This window comes from Chrysoperla carnea, chromosome 5 (assembly GCF_905475395.1).
Source record: "Chrysoperla carnea chromosome 5, inChrCarn1.1, whole genome shotgun sequence".
In the NCBI taxonomy this organism is placed as follows: domain Eukaryota; kingdom Metazoa; phylum Arthropoda; class Insecta; order Neuroptera; family Chrysopidae; genus Chrysoperla; species Chrysoperla carnea.
In genome coordinates, this window is record NC_058341.1 from 66,366,216 (window position 1) to 66,392,604 (window position 26,389).

General features: G+C 28.9%; 1 protein-coding gene across 1 annotated transcript; it reads left to right on the top strand.

Annotated features, from left to right (window-relative positions):
* Positions 1-1,408: 1,408 nt before the first annotated feature.
* LOC123301334 (probable cytochrome P450 4p3) lies at positions 1,409-22,518 on the top strand (the record flags this gene model as incomplete). The annotated part of the gene is made up of 16 exons (XM_044884072.1): positions 1,409-1,496; positions 1,942-2,142; positions 2,200-2,388; positions 5,958-6,030; positions 6,094-6,220; positions 6,288-6,305; positions 6,355-6,368; positions 6,425-6,473; positions 7,107-7,347; positions 7,880-8,059; positions 8,136-8,296; positions 17,101-17,266; positions 18,819-18,874; positions 20,626-20,866; positions 22,089-22,268; positions 22,341-22,518. Coding segments are annotated over 16 exons (2,151 nt in total), but the record flags the coding sequence as incomplete, so codon positions are not given.
* Between the last annotated feature and the right edge of the window lie 3,871 nt (positions 22,519-26,389).

Consider the following 26,389-nt stretch of genomic DNA (forward strand, 5'->3'; position numbering starts at 1 on the left):
CAGAATCGGCTCAGTTTGACAAAAGATAATTTAATGGAGAGTGTTTTTAGATAGGTTTCAAGTCGAGTTTAGGGTTCCGTACTCCGTTAATTTTGTTGGGTTTTTTTTTTTTAAATATTGTAAACTTCACTTGTTGATAAAGAAAATACTTTCTTTCTTAAACTGTTAATATTTTATTGAATCTTGCAATATCTATAATCAACGACGTACTCTCTGGAAGACCTCCTTTTGAATTTATGGTGAACCTTTTTTTTTTTTAGTAGAACAAAGAAAAATATTTTAGTTTTGCCTAATAACCAAAATGATTTTTTTTTTTAATTCCTAATTTTCTATTATCAGTTCTTAAAAGAACTATAAATAGATCTAGTGACTAAAAGGTTAACTTGAACGGTAATCTACCCACTGGTGATCACCTTAATATGCTTAAACTAAGAATATGAATAGCCTTATTCTAGTGATAATGTTAAATAAAACTAAATTTTAAATCTAGCACATTTTGTCTGTTTAGTCTGTTCACAATGACTGTTAAAACCTAAATTTTAAATCTAGCACGTTTTGTCTCTTTAGTCTGTTCACACTGTCACACTTGTCCAAGAGTTTGATCACTTCAGAGTTTGGATGCTGCTCAATGCGTGTCAGGTATCTATCACTGAAACGCGCAATTTCTTCACGCACTGTGGTCACTTCAAGACTTCGGTGAATATCGTCATTACGTACATACCACGGGGAATCACTAATTGTTCGTAACACTTTTGATTGAAATCTTTGCAGGATTTCGATATTACTATTGCTAGCACATCCCCATAGCTGAATGCCATAGGTCCACACAGGTTTAAGAATTGTTTTATACACTAACACTTTATTGTTCAATGATAGCTTAGAATTTTGACCAACCAAAATGATAAAATAATAATTTAACCGATTACAATCTCTTAATTTGATTTCATTATTCAAAACCGTTTTCTATAATTTACATCAACTTTCAAATTAAGTTTTTATTAATTTTTTGAATTTGATTTTTTGATAAAGCATGTTTAAAGGCTTGTCAACTTGGGTTTCTCATATCATTCTACTTTTCTGTAATACAATATGGTGAAATATCGGAAGGGAAGTTAAAAATTGAGATGGAATAACTTTAATCTTTTTCTCTTTTATAGGTAATTAAACAACTTATTTTTAACAAAAATTTGAAGGAATACATTTTAAATTATAATTAATTAATAATTGACAAATTAGAGGTGTTTCATTTATGTTGGACATGGGTTGTAACATTTATGTTGGAGCCGAGTTGTTTCTTAAAAACTCAATGTTTTTAATGGTGTTTATGAAATTTCTACAAAATCATGTTTTAATTTCTTTATTATTGTTAATTTTAATTCTCACATGTACTTTCTTTTGGAATTATATTCGCGGATGTTATTATGTATCTAAACTTCCTGGACCACCAGCTTATCCAATTATTGGAAATGCCAAATTATTTTTGGGATCTCATCAAGGTAAATTTAAAAAGAATTTATAATAAAGTTTAGAAATTCGTAATGCAGGAGTTGTGGTAATCTAAGCGAAATCTCTCTTAAGGATGTTTTCTTGCTATAATTAAAATAATTTTTTTCACCGATCTTTTAGCCAATTGACATATGCATCATCAAAAGAAAGATAATTTAATTACGAAATGAATATTAAAGGGTTACTTGCAAAAAACTAACATGAGAGAAAATTTATTTAATTAAAAATAACCATTAACACTTTTCGATAGACAAGTTATCAAAGGGGTATTTATCAATCATTACAATATCATAAAAAATTGTCTCATCAGACGTGTGAAGGTCGATCTAATACCGTCTCTTAGACTATATATATATTTTTTGAGATTCAACATATAATTTTAAGCTCTTTTTTTTTTTAAATTTTACTACCACCTTATTTTACTTTTTGTTTTAGAAGTTACAAATAAATTAATTAATATTGCTGAAAAGTATCAGAATATGGTCCGAATATGGATTGGCCCTGTTCTTTTAATTGCATCTTCAAACCCAGACATTGTTCAGAAACTATTTACAAATGAACATGTTTTAGAAAAAGCTTACTTATTGAAATTAGTTTGGAACCCCGTAATGGGAAAATCAGTTTTCACTTCAGAAGGTATACAAATTATATTTTTTAAATTAAAAATTTTGTTAATTATTAAAATATTTTTAGTTACAGAATGGAGAAATCATCGAAGTATTGTAATTAGAGGTTTTACTCCAATAATTTTAAAATCGTATTTTAAAATATTTGTGGAAAAAATTAATATTTTAATTCAAAAATTAGATTTGGAATTAAATAAAGAAAGATCGTTTGATATATATGAATACTTGTCAAGAACTACTTTAGATTCAGTTTGTGGTAAGACATTTATAAATAAATCGGAGCAACTTGAAAGGATGTAAATGTGTATAAAGAGGGTATGTTCATTATATATCAAAGGATGAACAACGGGGAAATAAATTTTGATTTTTCAATTTGACAAATAAATTTGTCTAACTTTATGCATCTGTAGATTCAGACAAAAGTTTTGTTTTAAAAAAAGTAAATTTTTAATAATTTTTTTCTACCTCTTACGGTTTAAAAGCAGCATTTTTAAACTTACCCAAATTTAATTTCATTCGATAACTTTTTGGAAATATCCCCTGTTCGAATACTAACAAAGCCGTCTAATAAAGAAAATCTTTTTTAGTGGAACTATGTTCTTTATCGCGCGTTATAGTTTTGGTTTTACCTCCAACCAGAAAAATTTGTTTGCTGGTTGGGAGGTAAACCCAAAAAAAAAGTGCAACAAAAAAAAAATCAGACTATTTTTATCTAGGCTACCTAGGAAACTAAAACTCTTCAATCGATTCAGCTTGTTATGACTAAAAATATTTTTATGATGTGTCAATTTATTTATTTTTTGTCCAACTTTTATATTTATCTTTAATTAAACACATTTTATTAGTTCCATGAACCTGGAACAGCCAAAGTTGCACAACCAGGTCAACAATAAGGGGTTAATTAGTACTCGATTATTACTAATTACCCAAAAATTGAATTTATTACTCCATTTAAAAAAAAAATTAAGACTAGTTGTGCTGGTTCGACTGAAACATAGCACAACAGCTTCAAAAAACTCCGTATTGGCATAAAAAATTAGAACTCATTTATTACTAAGTTATTACCATAAATTTTAATTTATTACTAATTAATTACCGAAAAAACAGCCGAAGTTGCACAACCACGTAAACAATGCGGTGTTAATTATTACTCGATTATTACTAATTAATTATCCAAAAATTGAATTCATTACTCCATTTTTTTAAAAATTAACACTAGTTGTGCTGGCTTCGACCGAAAGCTAGCACAACAGCTTCAAAAAACTTCGTATTGGTACAAAAAATTAAAAACTCATTTATTACTAATTTATTACCATAAATTTTAATTTATTACTAATTAATTACCGAAAAATTGCATTGATTACTCCATTTAAAAAAAAATTAATACTAGTTGTGCTGGCTTCGATCGAAAGTTAGCACAACAGCTTCAAAAAACTTCGTATTGGTATAAAAAATTAGAACTCATTAATTACTAATTTATTACCAAAAATTTTAATTTATTACTAATTAATTACCGAAAAATTGAATTTATTACTCCATTAAAAAAAAAATTAAGACTAGTTGTGCTGGCTTCGACCGAAAGTCAGCACAAGTGAATCAAAAAACTCCGTATTGGCATAAAAAATTAGAACTCATTTATTACTAATTTATTACCATAAATTTTAATTTATTACTTGTAAAATTCTATAGTAATTAAAAATTGTTAAGGTTTTCTCGTGAACCTGGAACAACTAGTTGTTTTATTATTTTTTATTTTGTTTTCTTTGAAAATTATGCAAGATGGAAACATTCAGTAATGCTGACTAAGAGGATTAAATTAAATAGAAATTCCTCGACGTCGAATTGTTGTGAAACATTTTGCAGGCATAAACATAAAGCGACGATGGTTTTATCAAAGATTGAAGCTGTTGTGAAATCTGATCCCAAATTGGGTGCCTTTTGCTAACGCACTTTTTTATTTGTTTATCGAGCACATCATTCTTGTAACTCGTTAAAATAGAAGTTATCTTTTCTTTATCAATTGCAGTTTTTCATCCGACACTCATTTTTTAATTGTAATTGAAATGTCTTTCATAATCCAAACAATGAAAAAGCCGTTATGAGTTAAAAAGAACAAATTGGTCTGCAACGCCACGGTGGTAAACAGATAAGTTGATGGGTTGTTCCAGGTTCACAAAGAAAATGAAACAATGTCAAATTACAGGAAAATTATACCAGTAATAAATACATATAAATGTGTAGTAATAACTTAGTAATAAATGAGTACTAATTTTTCATACCAAGTTTTTTGAAGCAGTTGTGCTATGTTTCGGTCGAACCAGCACAACTAGTCTTAATTTTTTTTTAAATGGAGAAATAAATTCAATTTTTGGGTAATTAATTAGTAATAATCGAGTACTAATTAACCCCGTATTGTTGACCTGGTTTGCAACTTTGTCTGTTTTTCGGTAATTAATTAGTAATAAATTAAAATTTATGGTAATAAATTAGTAATAAATGAGTACTAATTTTTTATGCCAATACGGAGTTTTTTGAAGCACTTGTGCTAACTTTCGGTCGAAGCCAGCACAACTAGTGTTAATTTTTAAAAAAATGGTGTAATGAATTCAATTTTTGGATAATTAATTAGTAATAATCGAGTACTAATTAACCCCGTATTGTTTACCTGGTTGTGCAACTTTGGCTGTTCCAGGTTCATGGAACTCATTTTATTTGCTTAAAATCCACGTTATTTAGGATTTTGTCAATCATAATATTTTGTTGTTTATGCATATTTCGACTTGTTAGTCATCTTCAGAACAATAGTATTTTAAATAAACAACGTACCTGTATTTATACTAAAATACGAATTGAAATTATATAATAATCAGGTGATAATGAAACCTGTAGAAGTATTGAAAAATAAATAAAAACAAGTGTATGATCCAAGATCGTTAAAAATTATTCGTTAAAAGAGATGAAGGCAGTTCTCGATTGATAAAAAAATTAATTAAAATTACAATAAACTAATTAATAGATAAAACGTTTTCTTTTTCAGTAAAACAGTTAAAAAGTTAAAACAATAAATTTAGAAACAATCATGATATGTGTATCATACGTCAAAATACATAAAATATAAAATTTTTTTTTATCAATCGAGAACTACCTTCATCTCTTTTTCTGAAGAAAAAATATATGAAAAAAATATTTTGATTGACAAAATCTCAAATAAAGTGGATTTTAAGCAAATAAAATGTGTTTAATTAATGTTAATAACTTCTACAAATTAACGCTCTCAAACTTAAATTTATATTTATCATTTAAAAAATTGAGTTGTGAAAGTTATCAGAAGTTATAGATAACAGATATAAAAGTATTTGATTTCTTTATTTATAATATTATAAATTTTCAGAAAAATATCTTGTAAAGAGTAAGCACTATATTACTAATGTTCCAAAGTACGAAAGGAATATAGTTCCTACCGGGTTTTCCACGACACATCTCGTTCCTTTAAGTGTTTATTTTTTAATTTTTATTTGATCCTACTTTAGAGGGTCATTTATTTCATAATTCATTCACAAGACCCGAAAATAATTAAACAAAATATGTTCAGGATCCTTTGCAATATGTTTAGAAGCCAAGTAATTCTGGTTAACCCTAGTATTGAAGCAAGGGCAAAAAATTTGAAACAAAATATTCTACATGAAGATCCCGGTGACTCTTCAAAATTTCTCCCAACAATTTAAAATATTACATATCTTTCAGTATTCACGGAAAATCGTGGTGTTAATCATCCACATCTACCAGTCTAAGGATGAATATCGTGACAATTAAATTTGATTTCAGGGTCAACAATGGGTGTAAATATAAACTCACATGAAGATGATGGGTCATCTTCTTATTTCCATGCTATTAACAGGTGACTAAAAAAGTGAAAGAAAATGTTAATACAAATTTCTTTTAATTTCGGTATTAATTTTAGTGTGACGTTTTTTATATTAGCTCGATTTTTGAATCCAATCAAATATCCAACTATATTTTATCGATTCACACAAGATTATAAAATGGTATCAAAAAGTCGTGATGTTACCCAAGAATTTACTGAAAAAGTTAGTGATTACAATATTCAACCATGTTTAAGAGAAGACACTAACGTAGTAATTAATTTATTTATAGATTATTTCTGAAAAAAGAAAATTAATAGGAAGCGTTATAAATAATAAAGAATTAATTGACATTAAAGCGATTAACAATAATGCATATAAAAAACCATTTTTGGAATATTTAATGGATTTTACAAAAAATAACTCAAGTTTTACGGAAGAACAATTACATAATCACGTTAATGGTCTCATTTTTGGGGTATGGTACTTGAATTATTGACCAAGTATAATTTCTATGCTTATGTTATCCGCCATTTGAAAAATTGATAAAATAAGTTTGAATATAATAAAGTTTTAACTATGAATCGAGTGTCGATTTTATCGAAATCAATTTTTTTGATTTTACATTCTTATCATGCTTTTTTGGCTACCATTTACGTTAAAAGAAAGTCATTTGCTGTTGCATGGTACTCGGTTTTATTGTAGTGTTTTATAGGCTTTCGAAATTGATTTCTTGGGTAAAACATCTTGTTCAATTGGTTAGAAATCTCAACAAATTATAATATTTAAATTAATTGATTTACTTAAATAATTATTTTACTTTTATTCAACGTCAGGAACGATTGAAATGCTAAAAGTTTGCACGTCTCGAGCTACGTAGCTGTAGTATCTAAAACGTTGCAATAAATAATAGGTCTAAAAGCAGAAATTGGCAAAAAAGTTCAAGTCAGGGCTTAATTTTGAAATGGAAAGGTGGAAGTTTTTTGCGATTATCTTTTTTATGCCAACACATTCGAAAATTTCCCCTCATTTTAGTCAAGTATATCCTAGCCTTCTTTGAGGTAAATTAAATAAATGCAAAACGATTGATAAATTTGCTTATTATTTTTAGGGTTATGAAACAACAGCAATTTCTCTGAGCTTTGTTTTATTACACTTGGCTGCATATAAAGACATACAAACAAAATTATATAATGAAATATTGGAAGTTCTTGGTGACATAAATGTAGACTTAATCAATGTCGACGATTTACCAAAGCTCAAATATATGGATATGGTTCTTAAGGAGTCAATGAGATTAACTCCAACAGCTCCAGTAATTCCAAGAGAAGCATCTCAAGATATTAAAATTGGTAACATTTGTTTATAACGCAAGTAGGTCTTTATGATAGTTGAGTATGCAAAATAAGAAGCACTTTATTTTCTAATAATATACATATATACGTGAGATATTGAGCAACCCAAAATAGATTTGCCAAATTGAAAATTACTGTGCCTAACGTAACTTTTTTTGGGTAGAACGGAGCCACGTTGGAGATTTTTTCTACTTGGCAATTTTATGCATTATTAATTTTGATATAATACTGCTTAAAATTACCAAGAAAAAAATCTCCAACGTGGCTCACTTGAGGCAAAGAAAACCCTCGAAAGACTTTTGATCTAAGTAACAAAAGTTTTACACATAGTATATTTAGGAAATTTTTGGGTCGATCGGCTGATAGATATTTTTCCGGGGCCAAAAACATGATGAGGCCGGCATTTTCCAACTGGTAATATGTGTTTTTGGATTCTTCATATTTTGCAAATTCAAATTCACTACTTTCTGAACGCGATTTATTTTTTCATAGTAAAATATATAATTGGAAAAATTATTAATATCTTTAGACAATTATACAATTCCAAAAGGAGTAAATATACTAATTCCAGTAATAAATATCCATCGAAATCCAGAATATTGGGAAAATCCATTAAAATTTGATCCAGAAAGATTCACACCAGAAAATATAAAAAATCGTCACCCTTACGCTTACATTCCATTCGGTGCTGGCCCTAGAAATTGTTTTGGTATGAAAAATTAAATTAAAACCATTTAGGAGGGTACATTTGTTGGGAAGAACTTTGATTAATTTTTTGTATTTAGGTAGGAGATATGCATGGATCTTTATGAAAACCGCATTGGTTGCATTATTAAGTCGGTATGAATTTCACACTGATATAAACTTGGACACATTACGGTTTGAAGTAGGAATAGTATTGAAATTAATAAATGGTCACCAGGTGCAAATCACTCCACGATATAAATCATAAGATATTTTGTTATTTTTGTAATTTTTAGATAGTTATAAGTAAAATAAAGTGAATAGTAAACTACTATGTATGAAAAAATACTTAAAAATGTTGATTTTCCAAACAAAAAGCATTATAAAGTATATTTTGGCAAAATAAACACGCTTTCTTGCCATAAAAATTAATTAAATTTTAATCATTTTTTATTATGTCAAAAACGCTGCCAGCCATTTTGGTGACGTAATATTGGTAAAAACATTAAATACATGATACATATGTTAGACATTATATGTATAAATAAAGTTGATGGTAACATAACCTACGATTATCATGAAAATCATCAACAAAATAGTAAGTCTTATAAATTATTTTTGCCTATAATAATATAGTGGAGGGACGTAAGATTTATACTTCGGAATCCTGAGCCAGTCAATGAATCTTTATAAAAATTGCATTGTTTAAAGCTAACCTATTTAAAGAAGTTTAAAAATTTGTGCGATCTTGCCCAGAGGGTATAGAAAGTGTTGAATATCACTGTTTACACTATTTTGTTTTTTATAAATTAGAAGAATTTAAGAAACCAACACACTAATTTAAAATTTTCCAAAGTTTTGTCCTAATTTGTTCCCTCATGGGTAAACAGTCAAGTTTTCTTAAAACAAAAGTTGTTTATTATTTTATAAGGAACATTTTTTATAATTAAACTTTTGTTCTATATCTACCGGTTTCCAAGACCAAATTGATCTATGTATTCATTTACGAAATCAAACTCAATTTTTAAGTCCTGAGCAGCTGTAAATCGTGTTACGGACAGACAGACAGACGGTCAACCAGAAATGTCCTAATTAGGTGATTTTATGAACACTTATACCAAAATTTTTTTGGTAGCATCAATATTTTTTAGCATTACAAACTTGGGACAAAATTTAGTATACCTTGATATATATTAAATATATACATGGTATAAAAATAATTTAGACAATTCAAGTAGGTACATATTTGGAAATATCTGAAGAAGACCTCTGAAGAAATAAAAAACCCGATGAATAATGCAAAATAATTGGAAAGTGCAAAAATAGGCAATTTAAAATTTTTATTTTTTTTTTGTATTGATTGGATCGATTCTTGCTAAAATTTTAGGGGTGAAGACCTTTAGGAGTCCTGTTGAAAAAGATACTCCTATATAGTATGTTTAAGCATATCAATTTTGAGGGGTATAAATGGGAAGTGGCGGTGAAGTATTTTTGTACGACTTTCTTCCGTGTGTTAGAACCTTATAGAAACATGCGGGAAAACCTAGTGTCGTACAAAAGCAACGCTATTGGAAGTTAAAAAAACTTCAATTCTCCCTTCAATTCCCGAAGCCTTAGGTAATTTATTTCAGTACGGCATTAATGTAATTGGCTTCAAATACTTATGAGTTAGTATCCAGCAGCGCCGTATATATTTGTTGGTGCAGAGATCAGAAACCTAGGGGTGTGACATTCAATTCTCACCTGTACTCACTTATACCGCGGAAAATTGACGCTATGCTGCTCAAAATTACTTTTACATATATAGGAGCATCTTTTTCAACATGACTCCTCGTAGGCCATTTCACCCAAAAACAATTATGCATGGGCTTGTAGTTTATATTTTCTTCATGGCAATATTATGTTTGTAGTCCACTCAAAATAATGTTCTTGCGTGAACGTATACAAAGGAAAAAAATAAAATAAAAAAAATAAAGCAGTTAAAAATATTTTTTTTTAGGGCTTCGGAAATTGAAGGTAGAATTGAAGTTTTTTTAACTTCCAGCACCGCTGCTTTTGTACGATACTAGGGTCAGCATTTAGTTTAAGACACAACTGCGCAGTCTCACAAGTGCTGGGATTGCGTAATTAACGCTATATTTATTAAAAAAAAAAAACGAGTTTTGGTCAAAATCTCGGCAACCGTCAACTTTATGAACAAATTTGCTAAGAAATGTAGAGAATTTTTGTTTGAAACTTTTTTGTATAAAGTTGATGGATTCCGAGATATTGGCCAAAAATTGTTTAAGACCATACTAACGCGCAGTCTCAGAAATTATATATTTATATATTGAAACTTTTTTGTCATAAAGTTGATGGATTCCGAGATATTGACCAAAAATCGTATAAGACCATACTAACGCGCAGTCTCAGAAATTATATATTTATATATTGAAACTTTTTTGTCATAAAATTGATGGATTCCGAGATATTGGCCAAAAATCGTTTAAGACCATACTAACGCGGAGTCTCAGAAATTATATATTTATATATTGAAACTTTTTTGTCATAAAGTTGATGGATTCCGAAATATTGGCCAAAAATCGTTTAAGACCATACTAACGCGCAGTCTCAGAAATTATATATTCATATATTGAAACTTTTTTGTCATAAAGTTGATGGATTCCGAGATATTGGCCGAAAATCGTTGAAGACCATACTAACCCGCAGTCTCAGAAGTTATATATTTATATATTGAAACTTTTTTGTCATAAAGTTGATGGATTCCGAGATATTGGCCGAAAATCGTTGAAGACCATACTAACCCTCAGTCTCAAAAGTTATATATTTATATATTGAAACTTTTCTGTCGAGGTTTTGCCTAAACCTTCCTTTTTATACCATGTATATATGAAATATACATAGTATATTCAGTTTAGTCCCAAATTTGTAACACTTAAAAATTTTGGTATAGGTGTTCATAAAATCACCTTATTAGTCCATTTTCGGGTGTTTGTCCGTCTGCCTGTCAACACGATCACTCAAAAACGAAAAATGATATCAAGCTTAAACTTTTACAGTGTACTCAAGACATAAAAAGCGAGGTCGAGTTCGTAAATGGGCAACATAGGTTAGTTGGGTCTTGTATTTTGTAAACTGTTAGAGATAGAACTAAAGTTTAAATATAAAAATTTTCCTTATAAAAAACTAAACAACTTTTGTTTGAAACATTTTTTCGTAAACATCAGTGTTTACTCGTAAGAGCGCAAATTATATAGTGTGTATTATATGGAAATATCAGTTATGCATGTGTGACATGTATGTATTTGTAATGTGATAGTGTAATCACCACATTCTACAAATTGTATTTTAACAATTAACTCAGTCAGTTGTTTGTTTTCACTTGTTTTTAGTTTTTTTTTTTTTTTTTTTTTTGCCTTTGAATAAGTTCATGAAATCGCTTTTTTCAGTTATTTTGAGCGGTTTGTAAATTACAAATTTAATTACAAATAAAATCTAGGTACGTATAATCAAAATTTTACTGCTCTCAGTTAAAATCATAAAAATTAAATATAAATCAATTAAGTCCAAAGTCAAAAATATATATTGTACAATATTATTTATTATCTGTAATTATTTTTGACCAAATTTTTATTACAACAAGCTTAATTGTAATTTTCAATGCATTTATTATTTTGTCATGAAAACTAAACTGTGATCTTTATACAACTAAATAAATAGTTTTTACGAAAAATTCAAAAAATAATTTTGCCAAATTTGGTCTTTTCTTCCTAGATTGACCTATCAGTGAAAGTTGACAAAATTTTACATAAAACAGGTGTTGAAACGGTTGAAAGTGATCTGCAAAATTTAATTTAATGAAATGAATAGTCATCTGTGATATTTCAACAAGACTGTACAGATATCATCGCTAAATGTTTGTCGCTAAATTGTAAGTTTCTCTTGACTCTCGTAATGCACGTATGGCCTAAAAATGCGTACAGGATTCGTTCTTATTTTCTTATCAATTAATCAAATTTTTCGTTATTGCTATATTAATAACTGATGATAATATATTCACAATACTTGCGTATCATGACGTTTACCTATAATATATAAAACCTATAATACACGACTTACTCTTGGAGGACCTGTTTTTGAATTTATGAAAAACCTCTTTTTTTATGGGAAGAAAGAAAAATATTTGTGTTTTGCTTAATAACCAAAATTTTATCAGTTATAGTCCCTGGATAATTTGATTTCATTAATCAAAACAGTTTATATCATTATAGTCCGATCATCTTAGTCAAAATAAGTGGTCAACCTCGGAATCAAACGGAATAAGCTGAATTTTTGTACAAACCTTTGTTTTGATAGTACAAATGTTGATTCAAAAATCACGCCTGCTCGTCCTTAGATATTCAAGGTCAAGGGTCTCGAATATCAGTTTTTTGTAAATATCTCGTTTCTTTTGCTCGTGCGCTCAACTTATCGTACTTCAGGAACTATGGAAAAAAAACTGCATAATAGACTGGGAATCACGATTGAACCTGTCTATTATACGGTTTTTTCACTTAATTATAGATTAAATACTACTTAAATAATTATTTAATACCTAATATTTATAAATATTGACCCGGAACTGAAGTATGATAAGCTGAGCGCACGAGCAAAAGAAACCAGATATTCACAAAAAATTGATTTTCGAGACCCTTGACCTTGAATATCTAAGGACGAGCATGCGTGACTTTTGAATCAACATTTGTACTATCAAAATAAAGGTTTGTACAAAAATTCTTATTTTTTAAACCAATTTTCAAATTAAGTTGCTACATTGATACTGCTCTCAAATTTGTCCCTCAAGGAATGATGGTTGGTCATAAGCCACTTGTTGACATAAGCCTAGCACTAAAAATTCGCAGGATAAGGCCAAATGTAAAATCCTATGATTTGGACGAATTATGGTTTAGATTCTCGAATTGTTTTAATTCCTATAACAAAAAGCTACAGGTTTTAGGATCAAATTTTGAGCTTCGATAAATAATTTATGTACGTTTTCTGTTTGATATATTGAAGTTCAAGTTATTGATTGATTGCGCCTATTTTCATACCAACTGGATTTGACTTTATTAAAGTAATGAAATAAGGGGGATAATGTTTTTTTGAAAAATAGAATTTTACCCCTTCTCGCCCTTAACATCATCAGATGGGGTTCGAAATTTAAACAATATAGAACAATAACTGGCAGCTATATACCAATCTTCATCTTTCTATCTTTTAAATTCTATTTAAATAATTTCTTGCAAATATCGAAATAGATGTTAAAATTTCAGATTGATTAACTTTAGTCTTTTTCTTCTTTATAGGTAATTAAACAACTTATTTTTTGAACAAAAATTTGAATTTATAAATTATAAATCATAACTCATTAATAATTACACACAAAATAGAGGTGTCATTTATGTTGGAGCTGAATTGTTTCTTAAAAACACAATGTTTTTAACGGTGTTTATGAATTTTCTACAAAATCATGTTTTAATTTCTTTATTATTCTTAATATTAATTCTCACATGTATTTATTTTTGGAATTACATTCGTGTGTGTTATTATGTATCTAAAATTCCTGGACCACCAGCTTATCCAATTATTGGAAATGCAAAATTGTTTTGGGGATCTCATGCAGGTAAATTGAAAGAGTTTTATTTACAATATAGTTTAGAAATTCGCCAAGCGGAAGTTTTGTTTATCTTAGCAAAATATCTCTTAAGACTGTTAAAATCATTAACACGGAGAGTATTTAATAAGTTTTTTAATTCTAACTGAACATTGATGTATACTAAGTGGCACAAAAAATGCGCGGATTACATATAATACTTAAATGAAAAAAAAATTAAAATAATGACAACCTCATCCCGAAGTTGGCCGTTTCATATTAAAATAAAGTAAAAATCCTTTCAAACAATTTCCTAACAATTGGAACAAGTACAGCTAAATATTTGTATTTACAATAGAATGGGATTGAATCTTAAATATGAAGTCATTGATACAAAATCATTGAAGTTTAATAAACAAAATCATTACTTCCATGTAAGAGATTCATTTTAGTTTAAAGTCACGCATTTTATTGATGGAAAATAAAATTGTACTTAGTTGGAATATAGAATCGTGTAAATAAAGCGAACCGATGTATTAAAAAAAATTTCTTTGCGTTTGCTTTAAATATATAATTTGATTAATACGCACACATAGCTGTCATATCTATTCCATATGTGAAGGTGCCAACTACATCAAGATTGTTTTTACTAACTTACAGTGAGTTTGAAATAATATTTGTGTACGTATGTAACAATCGTCAGTAGCATACAGCAGTGGACTTAAGGCACTAAAATCAATAGCAATATATATGTCGCTGGTTCAAATCCGACTCGAAGAAATCCACTTTACCTAAAACAGAAAAAAATTTGAAAATCAAAATAAACCTAATAAACCTGCTCATGTGGTTGTGACAATCACATCAGTATTTTGTTCAGTAGAACTAATCATAAAAAGATTGTTTAAAACTATGTTGCATTTCAAAACAACAATATTTGAAATTTGTGAGACATTATATTACTTTCATACAAACAACTCATGCGTTTGTTTCAACTGCGCCACTCAACCCCAAACGGTAGTTGTATCACATTCGTCGCCCCATTCGCTATATTTGATCTCCCGATGAGGTTGATACAATCTCATATCGGTTGATATTAAGATTTTTTTTTTCCGTGTATATGTAATCCGTACATTTTTTGCGAGACTGACTATATTTGTTCTAAGTTAAAAAAAAGAAAAACAAAACTTTTCACAGAAACATTATTGAACAGAAACAGAAATAACTATAGGTAGAGAATTGTGGTTGAAGAGAAATGCTTATGTTAGCAGAATTTTAAACAACAGTTGAGTGAAATAGTATGACTAAAAATTAAACCTTATTTCACTATAAGCCCATGTACTTTTGCCGTGCATATATCCAAAATTTTTTGACAATATTGTAGCAATAGACAGCAGTCTTAAGAATATTATTATTAGGGGAGAGTCTTTTCATATAACACTATTATTCCCGTACACTATTAGTCTTAGAGATTATAAGATAAGAGGTGTAAGGTCACCTTTCACCCATCTGATAACCAGATGAGATTTATTTTTTATGAAATTTTAATGATTGATAAACAAGCCTATGATTGTTCGTCTATCAAAAAGTATTCCTAGCAATTTTTTAATTTTAATTAAATTCTTTTTTTTCACCAATCCATCGAAGAAAAATAAGAAAGATAATTGAATAATGAAGAAAGCATCAGAAGAAAGATAACGGAATTATGAAAGTAATAGTATAAGGTTGCCTGAAAAAAACCGTTATGGACAAAAATTGATTAAAATTAATTTCATTAAAAATAGCCATGAACACTTAGCCAAGCTGTCATAGGCGTGTTAATCAAACAATAAAATTTCATAAAATCAATGTCTCAGTTGGTTAACAGATGGGGGGTGCAAGAGAGTTTCAACATTAAACAGATGTTTCGGAGCAATATTACAGAACGTGTAAGCTTCTTAGTTTAATATATAGCCCAGTCACTTGGTACTGTGTTGTTAATTATTTTTTTGACGGTTGGATGAAAAACTTTTCTAAGAGGTAATTTGAATTTAACATGAGAAATTTCGGTTTTCTTGAGTCTAGCTTTGAACAGACACTCGTCTAGACGAGTCAGAGAAAAAACTTTGCAAACAAGAGTTGTACCTAGAGTACATAAACACCATTTTTCTATCTCCTAAAAGTCATTTAAAGGTCATGGGCCCCAGATATGGCCCCTTATGCCCATTTTTACCTTTTTTTGAATGATTTTTTTCTAGTTGTAGGTAGACTCAAAAAATAAAAAGTATGTCCGGAAAGATAGTGGTTTTTGTACTGTTTCGACTCGTTTTTAATTTTTTTAAATATCGCCACTTCCAGCGAGAAAATCAACCATTTCCGAAAAATCGTAAAATTGAGTTTTTAGTCCTAAAAATGCGGTTATTAAAAAAATAAAAATTTTGTCTTGTAGATTTACGCCAATATAACCTAAATACATTATCCATTCTAATAGTGTGATCAAATAAACTTTTTTAATTCTGGCCACTTTACCATTTTTTTTTGGACCCTTTCCGACCATCAAAAAATGTTCGATTTTAGTTTCTTCAATTTGTATCATTATTATCTATTTAATTCAATTTTTTTCTCCGAACTCAGAATTATCTAAAAATTTACGTCATTTTTTTTTCATTTGATCACACTATAAGTTTGGTATCTATTTAATACTCCGACTGCTGAGCTAATTTAGAAAAAACGCATCTTGATTAACATCTCCCGTTCCGGATGAAATAAAATAAATCGGCGGACGGCAAAAGTTGGGCCGCAGTTTCATCTAACAACGTGTAAAATTTTGCCAATCTTAAATAATTCTAACCTAAGAAACTTTCGAATTTTTCTAAGTTAGCTCAGAAGTCGGGGTATTGACCAATTTAAATTTAATGACCTAAATCTACAAAACCTATTTTGATTTTTTTTAATGACCGCATTTATATATACCTAAAAACTCAATTTTACGATTTTTCGGAAATGGTTTATTTTGGCGCTTGAAGTGGCGAAATTCAAAACAATCAAAAACCAAGCGAAACAGCATTAAAACCATTATCTTTCCCGGCATACATTTTATTTCAGAGGTACTTCCAATTCGAAAAAATCATTAAAAAAACGGTAGAAGTGAGCATAAGGGGCATATATGGGACCTATGAGCTTTAAATGACCATTAGTGGGCGAAAAATTTTGGTTATGTACTCTAGGTACTAATGGTTATGTACACTAGGTAACTTTTATCTGAAAAATCTGACCCCTTTGTTTAAAGATCGACTCAAGAAAACCTATCTTAATTTCTATATTCAATTCAATTTTCACGCTTTAAAATGGCCATATCGTTCTTTCCTGACTTGCAGGAGACTGGTTTAGTAAGGGATCACCTTGTTTTACTTTTTGTTTTAGAAGTTACACATAATTTAATTAATATTGCTGAAAAGTATCGAAATATGGTCCGAGTATGGATTGGCCCTATTCCCCTAATTGGATCTTCAAATCCAGATATTGTTCAGAAACTATTAACAAATGAACATGTTTTAGAAAAAGCTTACTTATTGAAAACAGTTTGGAGTCCTGTAATGGGAAAATCAGTTTTCATATTAGAAGGTATTCTAATATTTTCATAATTTTTTAAAATAAAAATGTTGTTAACCATTAAAATATTTTTAGTTCCAGAATGGAAACAAAATCGAAATATTGTACTTAGAGGTTTTACTCCAATCATTTTAAAATCATACTTTAAAATATTTGTGGAAAAAATTAATATTTTAATTCAAAAATTAGATTTGGAATTAAATAAAGAAACAACGTTTGACATATTTATACTTTTGTCAAGAACTACTTTAGACTCAATTTGTGGTAAGAGTTTACTAATAAATCGGAACAACTTGAATGGGAGTAAAAAGGTATAAAGAGGGTATTTTACCATCAAAGGTTGAACAACAATAAATTTTGATTTTTCAATTTGACAAATATTGATATATCAGTCTGACGTTATGCAACTATGTGTTCGAACAAAAGTTGTTCTGCTTTTAAAAAAGTAATTTTTTTTACATTTTTCTTCTATGTGGTTCAGTTTAAAAGCAGTATGATTTATTTTGCAAATTGTATAACTTTTAGATTTTAAATATTTTTCATTCGATAACTTTATTGATTTTGTTAAATAGATAAAAATTCATTAAATTCATGATCAGTAAGTGTCCCCTGTTCAAAGTATTCTTATAAAAATTTTTGTTCAATGTTTTTATTTATTTAATTTTTATTCGGTCCTGGCTCAGAGGGTCTTTCATTTTATAATGCACTCACAAGACAAACCAATAAAGATCTTTATATCTTCGTAAAGATAATAAACTTAAACGAAATATCTTGCAATGTGTTGTTTAGAAGCATAGTAATCCTGGTTGACCCTAGAATTGAGAAGCAAGGACAGAAATGTTGGCACTCAATTAAAATTTACAGGGACTCCGAGATATTGAGATATTTATAGTTCAAAATGATGTTCATAGTAAAATAAAATGAATTTCATCTAAAATAAAAAATGAAATTCCCTACAAGACGGTTATGCGTTGCCTCTTCAAAATTTCCCCAAATAATATTAATTTTTACGTATCCTTCAGTACTCGCGGTAACAAATGCGCGAAAATCGAGTGAATCTGCCACCATCTCCCAGTCAAAGACAGCCCTAGTGACAATTAAATTTTATTTCAGGATCAACAATGGGTGTAAATATTAACTCGCATGAAGATGACCGATCTTATTTCCAAGCTATTAACAGGTGAATAAAAAAAATGGAAGTATTAATACAAATTGCTTCTAATTTCGGTATATATTTTAGTGCGATGTATTTTATAATAGCTCGAGCTTTGAATCCAATCAAATTGCCTTCTATATTGTATCGATTCACACAGGATTATAAAATAGTATCAAAGAGTCGTGCTGTTACGCAGAAATTTACTAAAGAAGTTAGTAATTAGAATATTCAACCATGTTTAAGATAAGACACTAATGTAGTAATTAATTTCTTTACAGATTATTTCTGAAAAAAGAAAAAGTATGGCAACCGTTATAAATAATAACGAATTAATTGATATTAAAGCGATTAACAATAATGCATATAAAAAACCATTTTTGGAATATTTAATGGATTTTACAAAAAATAACTCGAATTTTACGGAAGAACAATTACATAATGAAACTAATGTTCTCATTTTTGCGGTATGTTATTTGTTCTCATTTTTGTGGTCTGTTAGTTTTTTAATTTTATTTCGAAACTTTACTTAAAATTACTAAGGAAAATTTTTAAAAAAATTTAATTTTACTTTTATTTAATTTTACAATTGAAAATGGTTTTTCTAAACTATAAATTCAAACGTCAATGACGACAACATATCGTTTGGAGCAACGCCACTGCACGAAGAAATGATAAAATAACATGCAGAATGATAAATGGTTTGTTTCCATAAACTGGCTCTCAATATATTATAACGTAATTTTCCATAGAAACAAGCTGAAAAATGTGAATATACCGTGATTCTGATTGGCTCACTGCCTCAGCGAGCGTAAATCCTTTACCACCATTTTTTTTTTTCAAAAATATAACTATTTTTTCATTAATAATTAATAAAAAAAAATGGAATTAGTAATTTGAAAAAAGTTACTTAAATACATTTTAGATGAATTATTCTTTCATTTTTATATGAATTTTGCCAAATAAAAAATTAATCAAGTTCTTCATTATTGATCATAAGTTCTTAATGAATCGAAATTTTTTCAGCCAATTCTAAAATCTGCCATTTGGAGGATTAGTAAAATAAGTTTACTTATTAAAAAAAACAGTTTTAATCATAACTCGAGGGTCGATTTTTATCGAAATCAAGTTTTTCCTTTTTTTGTATTTAGAGCATTTTTTTTGTCTGCGGTTAATATTAAAAGAAGGTACTGTAAAAAAAAAACGCGCCGGATTTTGTTGTTGTATTTTATACGGTTTAATTAATGGAAAGTGCAAGTTGCATAGTAAAAGAACTGACAAAAATATTATTTCATACTAAATAAAATAACAGATAAAGATAAATTTAACGTTTCGATATTGATTTCTTGCGGAAAACATCTTGTTAAATTGGTTAGAAACCACAATAAATTATAATATTCAATTTAATTGATTACTTAAATCATTATTTTACTTTGTATGTATTGTATTTAGTATCTAATATATTCAACGTCAGTACCGACTTTTTTTTTTTTGTATCCTAGCATTCTATTATCAGTTCCTAAATGAACTATAAATAGGTCTGATGAATAGATATCATGAACGGTAACTACCCACTGATAGTCACCTAATCGAGTTTATAGCATGTAAACTAAAATTAAAACTATTTACGTAAATCTAAATCTTAAATCTAGAACACTTTGTCTATTTAGTCTATCTACTCTTTCACTATTGTCTAAGAGACTGATTACTTCAACATTTGGGTTCCTTTCCAGGCGAGTCAAGTAACTTTCACTGAACCGCGAAATTTCTTCACGCACTGTGGGTACTTCAAGACTACGCTGAATGTCGTCATTACGAACGTACCAGGGAGATTCTAATTGTTCGTTTTTGCACACTTTTGATTGAAATCGTTGAATAATTTCGATGTTACTGTTACTAGCAGTTCCCCATACTTGAATATCATAAGTTCACACAGGTTTTAAAATTGTTTTATATACTAGAACTCTATTGTATAATGATAACTTAGAATTATGGCCTAACAGCCAGTACAGTTTTGAGAATTTTAAATTTAATATTATTTAATAATTTAATCAGGACCGATTGAAATCCTACTAAATCCTAGTAAATAATAGGCTTAAAATTAAGCAAGTGGTAAACATAAAAATTTTCCTCTCATTTTAATATTTAATACTTTCCAGCTACCTTTGAGGTAAATTTAAAGAAATATTAAACGATTGATAAAATTTATTATTTTTAGGGTTATGAAACAACAGCAATTACTCTCAGCTTTCTTTTATTACATTTGGCTGTATATAAAGACATACAAACAAAATTATATAATGAAATAATAGAAGTTCTGGGTGACCAAAATGTGCTCTCAATGAATGTCGACGATTTACCAGAGCTGATATATATGGATATGGTTCTTAAGGAGTCAATGAGATTAACTCCAACAGCTCCAGTAATTTCAAGAGAAGCATCTCAAGATATTAAAATTGGTAATATTTGCTTCTAACGCAAGTAGGCTTTGATTCGAGTTGAGTATGCAAAATACGAAGAAATTTATCTGCTATTACACATACATACTTGAGACACTGAGAAACCCAAAATCCAGATTGAAACTACTACTTTTTGGTTTTTTGTATTGTTACTACTTTTTAGATAGATATGGCATCATCTTTAAACTAATCGCCCCTAAAAATTAGTACAGAAAAAAAGTGTAGAACGCACCACATAGTTAAAAAAATATTTCTTTACTTGCTAAGTTATTGTCATCTATACTATTCCCCTTCTTGCTACTCGATGATGTAAAGAAGAAATTTATTGTAGACCGAGAGGCTTTAAGTGGGATTTGATGGCATATTGGAAGACATACATTTTGGAGATGATCTGCACCTCATGTCACATACACTAAAAGACATGAAAGGAAAGCTGGACGATCTTCATAATGAAGGGAAAAAAGTTGGCCTCAAGATAAACTTCGATCAAATAAAAGAAAACAGAATAAATGAAAAAAATTACCATCTGTCAACTGTGAATAATGTAAATATCGAACAAGTTGATCCTCCCAATATTTGGCAAGCATAATGACAAAGCCAGGTGGAACTGATGAAGATGTCATCTGCAGGATAAGAAAAGTTAAGGCGCGTTTGCACAGCTTGCGCCAGTGTGGAAATAAAATAAAATATGGAGAAGCACAAAAGTCGAAATATTATAGACTAATGAAAAATCAGTACTTTTGTATGGTTGCCAGACGTGGAAAGTGGCAAAAACAATCGCAAAGAAACTATAGGTATTCAGAAACAAATATCTTAATTTATTGTTTCGTTGATAGAGCTTTGGCTTGCTCTCCTTATCAATTCCTCGTTCGTAGTTCTTTCTTGCCAGTGTATATTTAAGGTCGTTCTGAGATATTTGTTTCTGAATACCTGTAGTTTATTTGCGATCGCTTTTGTGACTTTCCACGTCTGTCAACCCTACAAAAAGAGTGATTTTACACACTGGTGCAAGAAAACCCCCTTGAGACTTTTGACTTAAGTATCAAAAGATTTACACATACATGTATAGTTTACAAATTTTCGGGTATAGGTACCCCAAAATCTGGGTATCATGAGTTTTTGGATTCCTCATATTTTGCAAATTCAAATTCAATTACCTTCTGAAAGCGGTTGATTGTTTCAAAGTAAGACTAATTATTAGTAAAATTATTAATATTTTTAGACAATTATACAATTCCAAAAGGAGCAAATATACTAATTCCAATAATTAATATCCATCGAAATCCAGAATATTGGGAAAATCCATTAAAATTTGATCCAGAAAGATTCACATCAGAAAATATGAAAAATCGCCACCCTTACGCTTACATGCCATTCGGTGCTGGTCCCAGAAGTTGTCTTGGTATGAAAAATTAAGTTAAATTATTTAGGTGCGTACGTGTGCGAAGAACTTTGATTAATTTTTTGTATTTAGGTAGGCGATATGCATGGATCTTTATGAAAACAGCATTGGTTGCATTATTAAGTCGATATGAATTTCACACCGATATAAACTTGGACACATTACGGTTTGAAGCAGGAATGTCATTGAAATTAGTAAATGGGTACCCAGTTCGAATCACTCCACGATATAAATCATAAGATATTTTGTTATTTTTAAGATTTTTAAATAGATATAAGTAAAATAAAATCAATTTTTATTAGGAATTTGTATATCTCAATAAACCTCATTTCAAATAATAAAATATTCAAATTATTAAAAAAAAACATTAAATTATTTTTCGAATAAAAACTCCGATATTTTTTCTTTACAGGGTGGTAACAGACAATCAGTTTTTCTAGATTTTCTTTTTAAAATATATAAAAAGTATTTAAATAAATGACATAAATTATTTATCTTTAGGTATTTAATTGCATTTCTAACTAAATGATGTAAATTGTCAAATGATTTAAAACAGATTCTTGAAAATTAAATCGTTAATTTTTAATGAGGTAATTATCATCGTTACAAAGTTATAATAATCACCAGTTTTGTACCAAAAACTCTTTGAAGTCTCACTGTGGAGTATTTATATCAAATTTCCGGACAAAAGTCAGGAAACTCAACTATTTTGTTTTGCATTGAAAGTTGTTCTTTGGTGTAGTTATATAACCAATCCATCACAAACAGGTCACTTGAGTTAACTTTACCTCGCCCCCGCCTGGTTTGTAAGCCAAAAACTACCTGTTTTTACGGATGCATATCGTTAATGTTGTTGCTCCCGATTTACCGTGTCATTCAATTTACGTTTACTGTGTTGTTAGTACAATTAAGTAAAGATTTTTTTATATTGAAGATTTGTGCTTTATTTATTTGTGTTTAATTTTAATGGTTCTATGAATATAATTAAATATTTGTGATTCATATTTGCTGTTAAAAAAATGAGGTCGAGTTTGTAAATGAGCATGATAGGTCAAGGTCTTGGGTCCGTAGGACCCATATTGTAAACTGTTAGAGATAGAACAAAAGTTTAAATATTCCTAAAATGAATATTCCTTATAAAAAAAAAAACTTTTGTTTGAAACATTTTTTTGTAAACATCACTGTTTATCCGTGAGGGCGCAAATTGTATAGTAATTGTATGTGTGTGTAATGTCACAGTGTAATCAACAGTCTATACATAATGTCACAGTATTTCAACAATTCACTCAGTGAATTGATTGTTTTCACTTGTTATTAAATCTCAAAGGTTTTTTTTATGTGTCTCTTTATGCCCCGTAAAATTTTTTGTGACAGTGCAAATTTTAAGCATTCTATAACATGTTTATGAAAAAAAATCTTGCGCAAACTTGCGTCTTTTCTTTTAAGACTAAGATAAGGATAGAGATTAAGATAGCTTAAGTCAAAAGTCAAAAAAGGAGCAAGCAGTTTGCCAGTGAAAATTCGTAGCTTATAATTCTTAAATCACCTTATGTGGAAACAAAACCAAGCATAAGTAAGAAAAAAAAGTGGCTCAGAAGCGAAAAAAAATTACAAAAAATTGAAGAAGAAAATGAAATAATTGGGTTTTAAGACAAATATGATGAAGACGAATATGACTTAAACTTGTTTTTTTATTATTGCCAAATAAAAGGTACTTTTGCATCTAAATAGTCTTTTGAATCAATTTTGAGCATAAAAATTTTTGTTTATCCAGGGAAATGGGAGTGTAGAATCGTAACAAATTTCAGGTGTCATCATGTAATTTTAACCCCCGAACTAAAAGAAGAGGTGTTATAAGTTTGACCGCTATGTGTGTATATCTGTGTCATAAAAGGTAATTTAATGGAGAGTGTTCTTAGATATGTTTCAAGTGCGACTTTAGGGTTTCGTACCCGAAAAAACTAAACAATTGGCGATGATCTTCAAAATCTGCTTGGTTTGGAAAAGGTTTTAAGGAAAATGGTAATTTAATGGAGAGTGTTATTAGATAGGTTTCAAATCGAGTTTACGGTACCGTACCCGAAAATTTAACGGGGATTTGTTTAATTTTGTAAATTTCACTTGTCTGAATTTAATTTAACTTTTAGCGGCCTTACTTTCATTCAACTAACCATCGAAAGTAAGTGTAGTGTTCGAATAATTGTGTTGCCAACATAGGTAGATTATAATTGATTTTTTAGTCAATAATCTATAATTTCAACATCGATCTATTTTCTTAATATCATCAGTCTCTACTGTGTATATTGTATATGTTGAAGTGTATGAATGAATTAAATGTCAGTCTGCGAAGATCATATAAAATAGGTAATATTCATGTATTTTTATATTTTTAGTTCATTGTTTACACCGTTATAACAAAGTAAAAAATATAAATACTGCTTAAAAATGCTGTATTTAAGTGTAAAAAATATTTAAAATACATTATAATTTTGAGATATTTCAACGCAGTTTTTTTGCGCTCTCTGTTGATGACGTATAAGTACGTGAACTGTCAATTTTTGACAGTTCAATGTATAATTTACACTTTAAAAAAATGAATTTACAACACAGAATTTACACTCGTTATTATTAAGTTTTTTAATAAAGAGCCATAGAATAGTAAAATTTAATGAAATACCATATAAAATGTAAGTAATTAATATCAAACAGTATGTCAACAAATTTGACAAACCCGTACGATGATGTCACGTCCGTATAAAAATTTGAATTTCCGTTTTAGAAATTTTTAAATTCCCTCACTGAATTTGTACTTTGATTAATTAATTTTAAGTAATTAAAAAGATATTAATTACTAAAATAATGGTTTAGTTGAAATGTCCAGTCATTCAAGTTACGGAAGTAAAATATTTTAACCAAATTTAAATTTCATGAATATTCCCTATTATTTATCTACCCCTGTGAAAAAAGAAGTACTTTTCTAAATCAACAGTGAGAATGCATATATTACTGCACTAGGGCAGTAATGAATTCAGTTACTATAGTAACTTTTTTAAATTTCTATTTTTCTCAATCAACCATGACAAATTTTAAATAATAACAAGTAAAAACAAACAATTGACTGAGTTAATTGTTGAAAATCCATAGCTGATATTCCCATATAATATATACTATACAATTTGCGCCCTCGCGGTGAAACAGTGATGTTTACGAAAAAATGTTTCAGACAAAAGTTGTTTATTTTGTTATAAGGAACATTTTTTACATTAAATTTTTTATTCTATCTCTAACAGTTTACAATATGGGTCCTATGGACCCAAGACCTTGCCCTATGTTGCTCATTTACAAACTCGACCTCACTTTTTACGTCATGAGCACGCTGTAAAAATTTTGCTTGATATCTCTTTTCGTTTTTGAGGTATCGTGTTGTCAGACAGACATCCGGAAATGAATTAAGTTATTTTATGAACACCTATACCAAAATATTGTTGGTAGCATAAATGCGTTACAAATATGGGACTAAACTTAGTATACCCTGATATACATTACATGTATACATGATATAATTATCGTTTATTTTCACATTTTAGAAACTTAGATAAAGTTTTGTACAATATACGAGTGATAACGCATTATTAACGTACTCCTGGGATTGGCCAACTCATGCTACGCACTCGTTGTGCAAATTTCACATGCGTACGTTAATGATGCTGTCATCCCACTAGTATCGTAAATAATTATTATAGGTACGTAATTACGTATCATGAGACAAGAATCATGTTCACATACTAATACGCTTTTACTGGAATAAAAGACAACATAAACAACTTAAGAACAAAAAGGCTGTTATTTATATGACGTATAAAAGGGTTTTTGGGGTTGCTGATCTCGAATTTTGAAGCAAAATGTATAAATTGATGCGCATCGACCTCTTTGGTTAAAATAAGTACACTCCCTAAAAATATTATCATTTTTTTGATAATCTAAAGCAAAATTCGAGATCAGCAAGCACTAAAAACCCCTTTATAAGTCATAAAAATATTGAATTTGCAAAAAATATGAAAGGGGAAGGGACAGGGGAGTGAATGTTGTAAAAAATATTTTAAAATACATTTATTCCATAC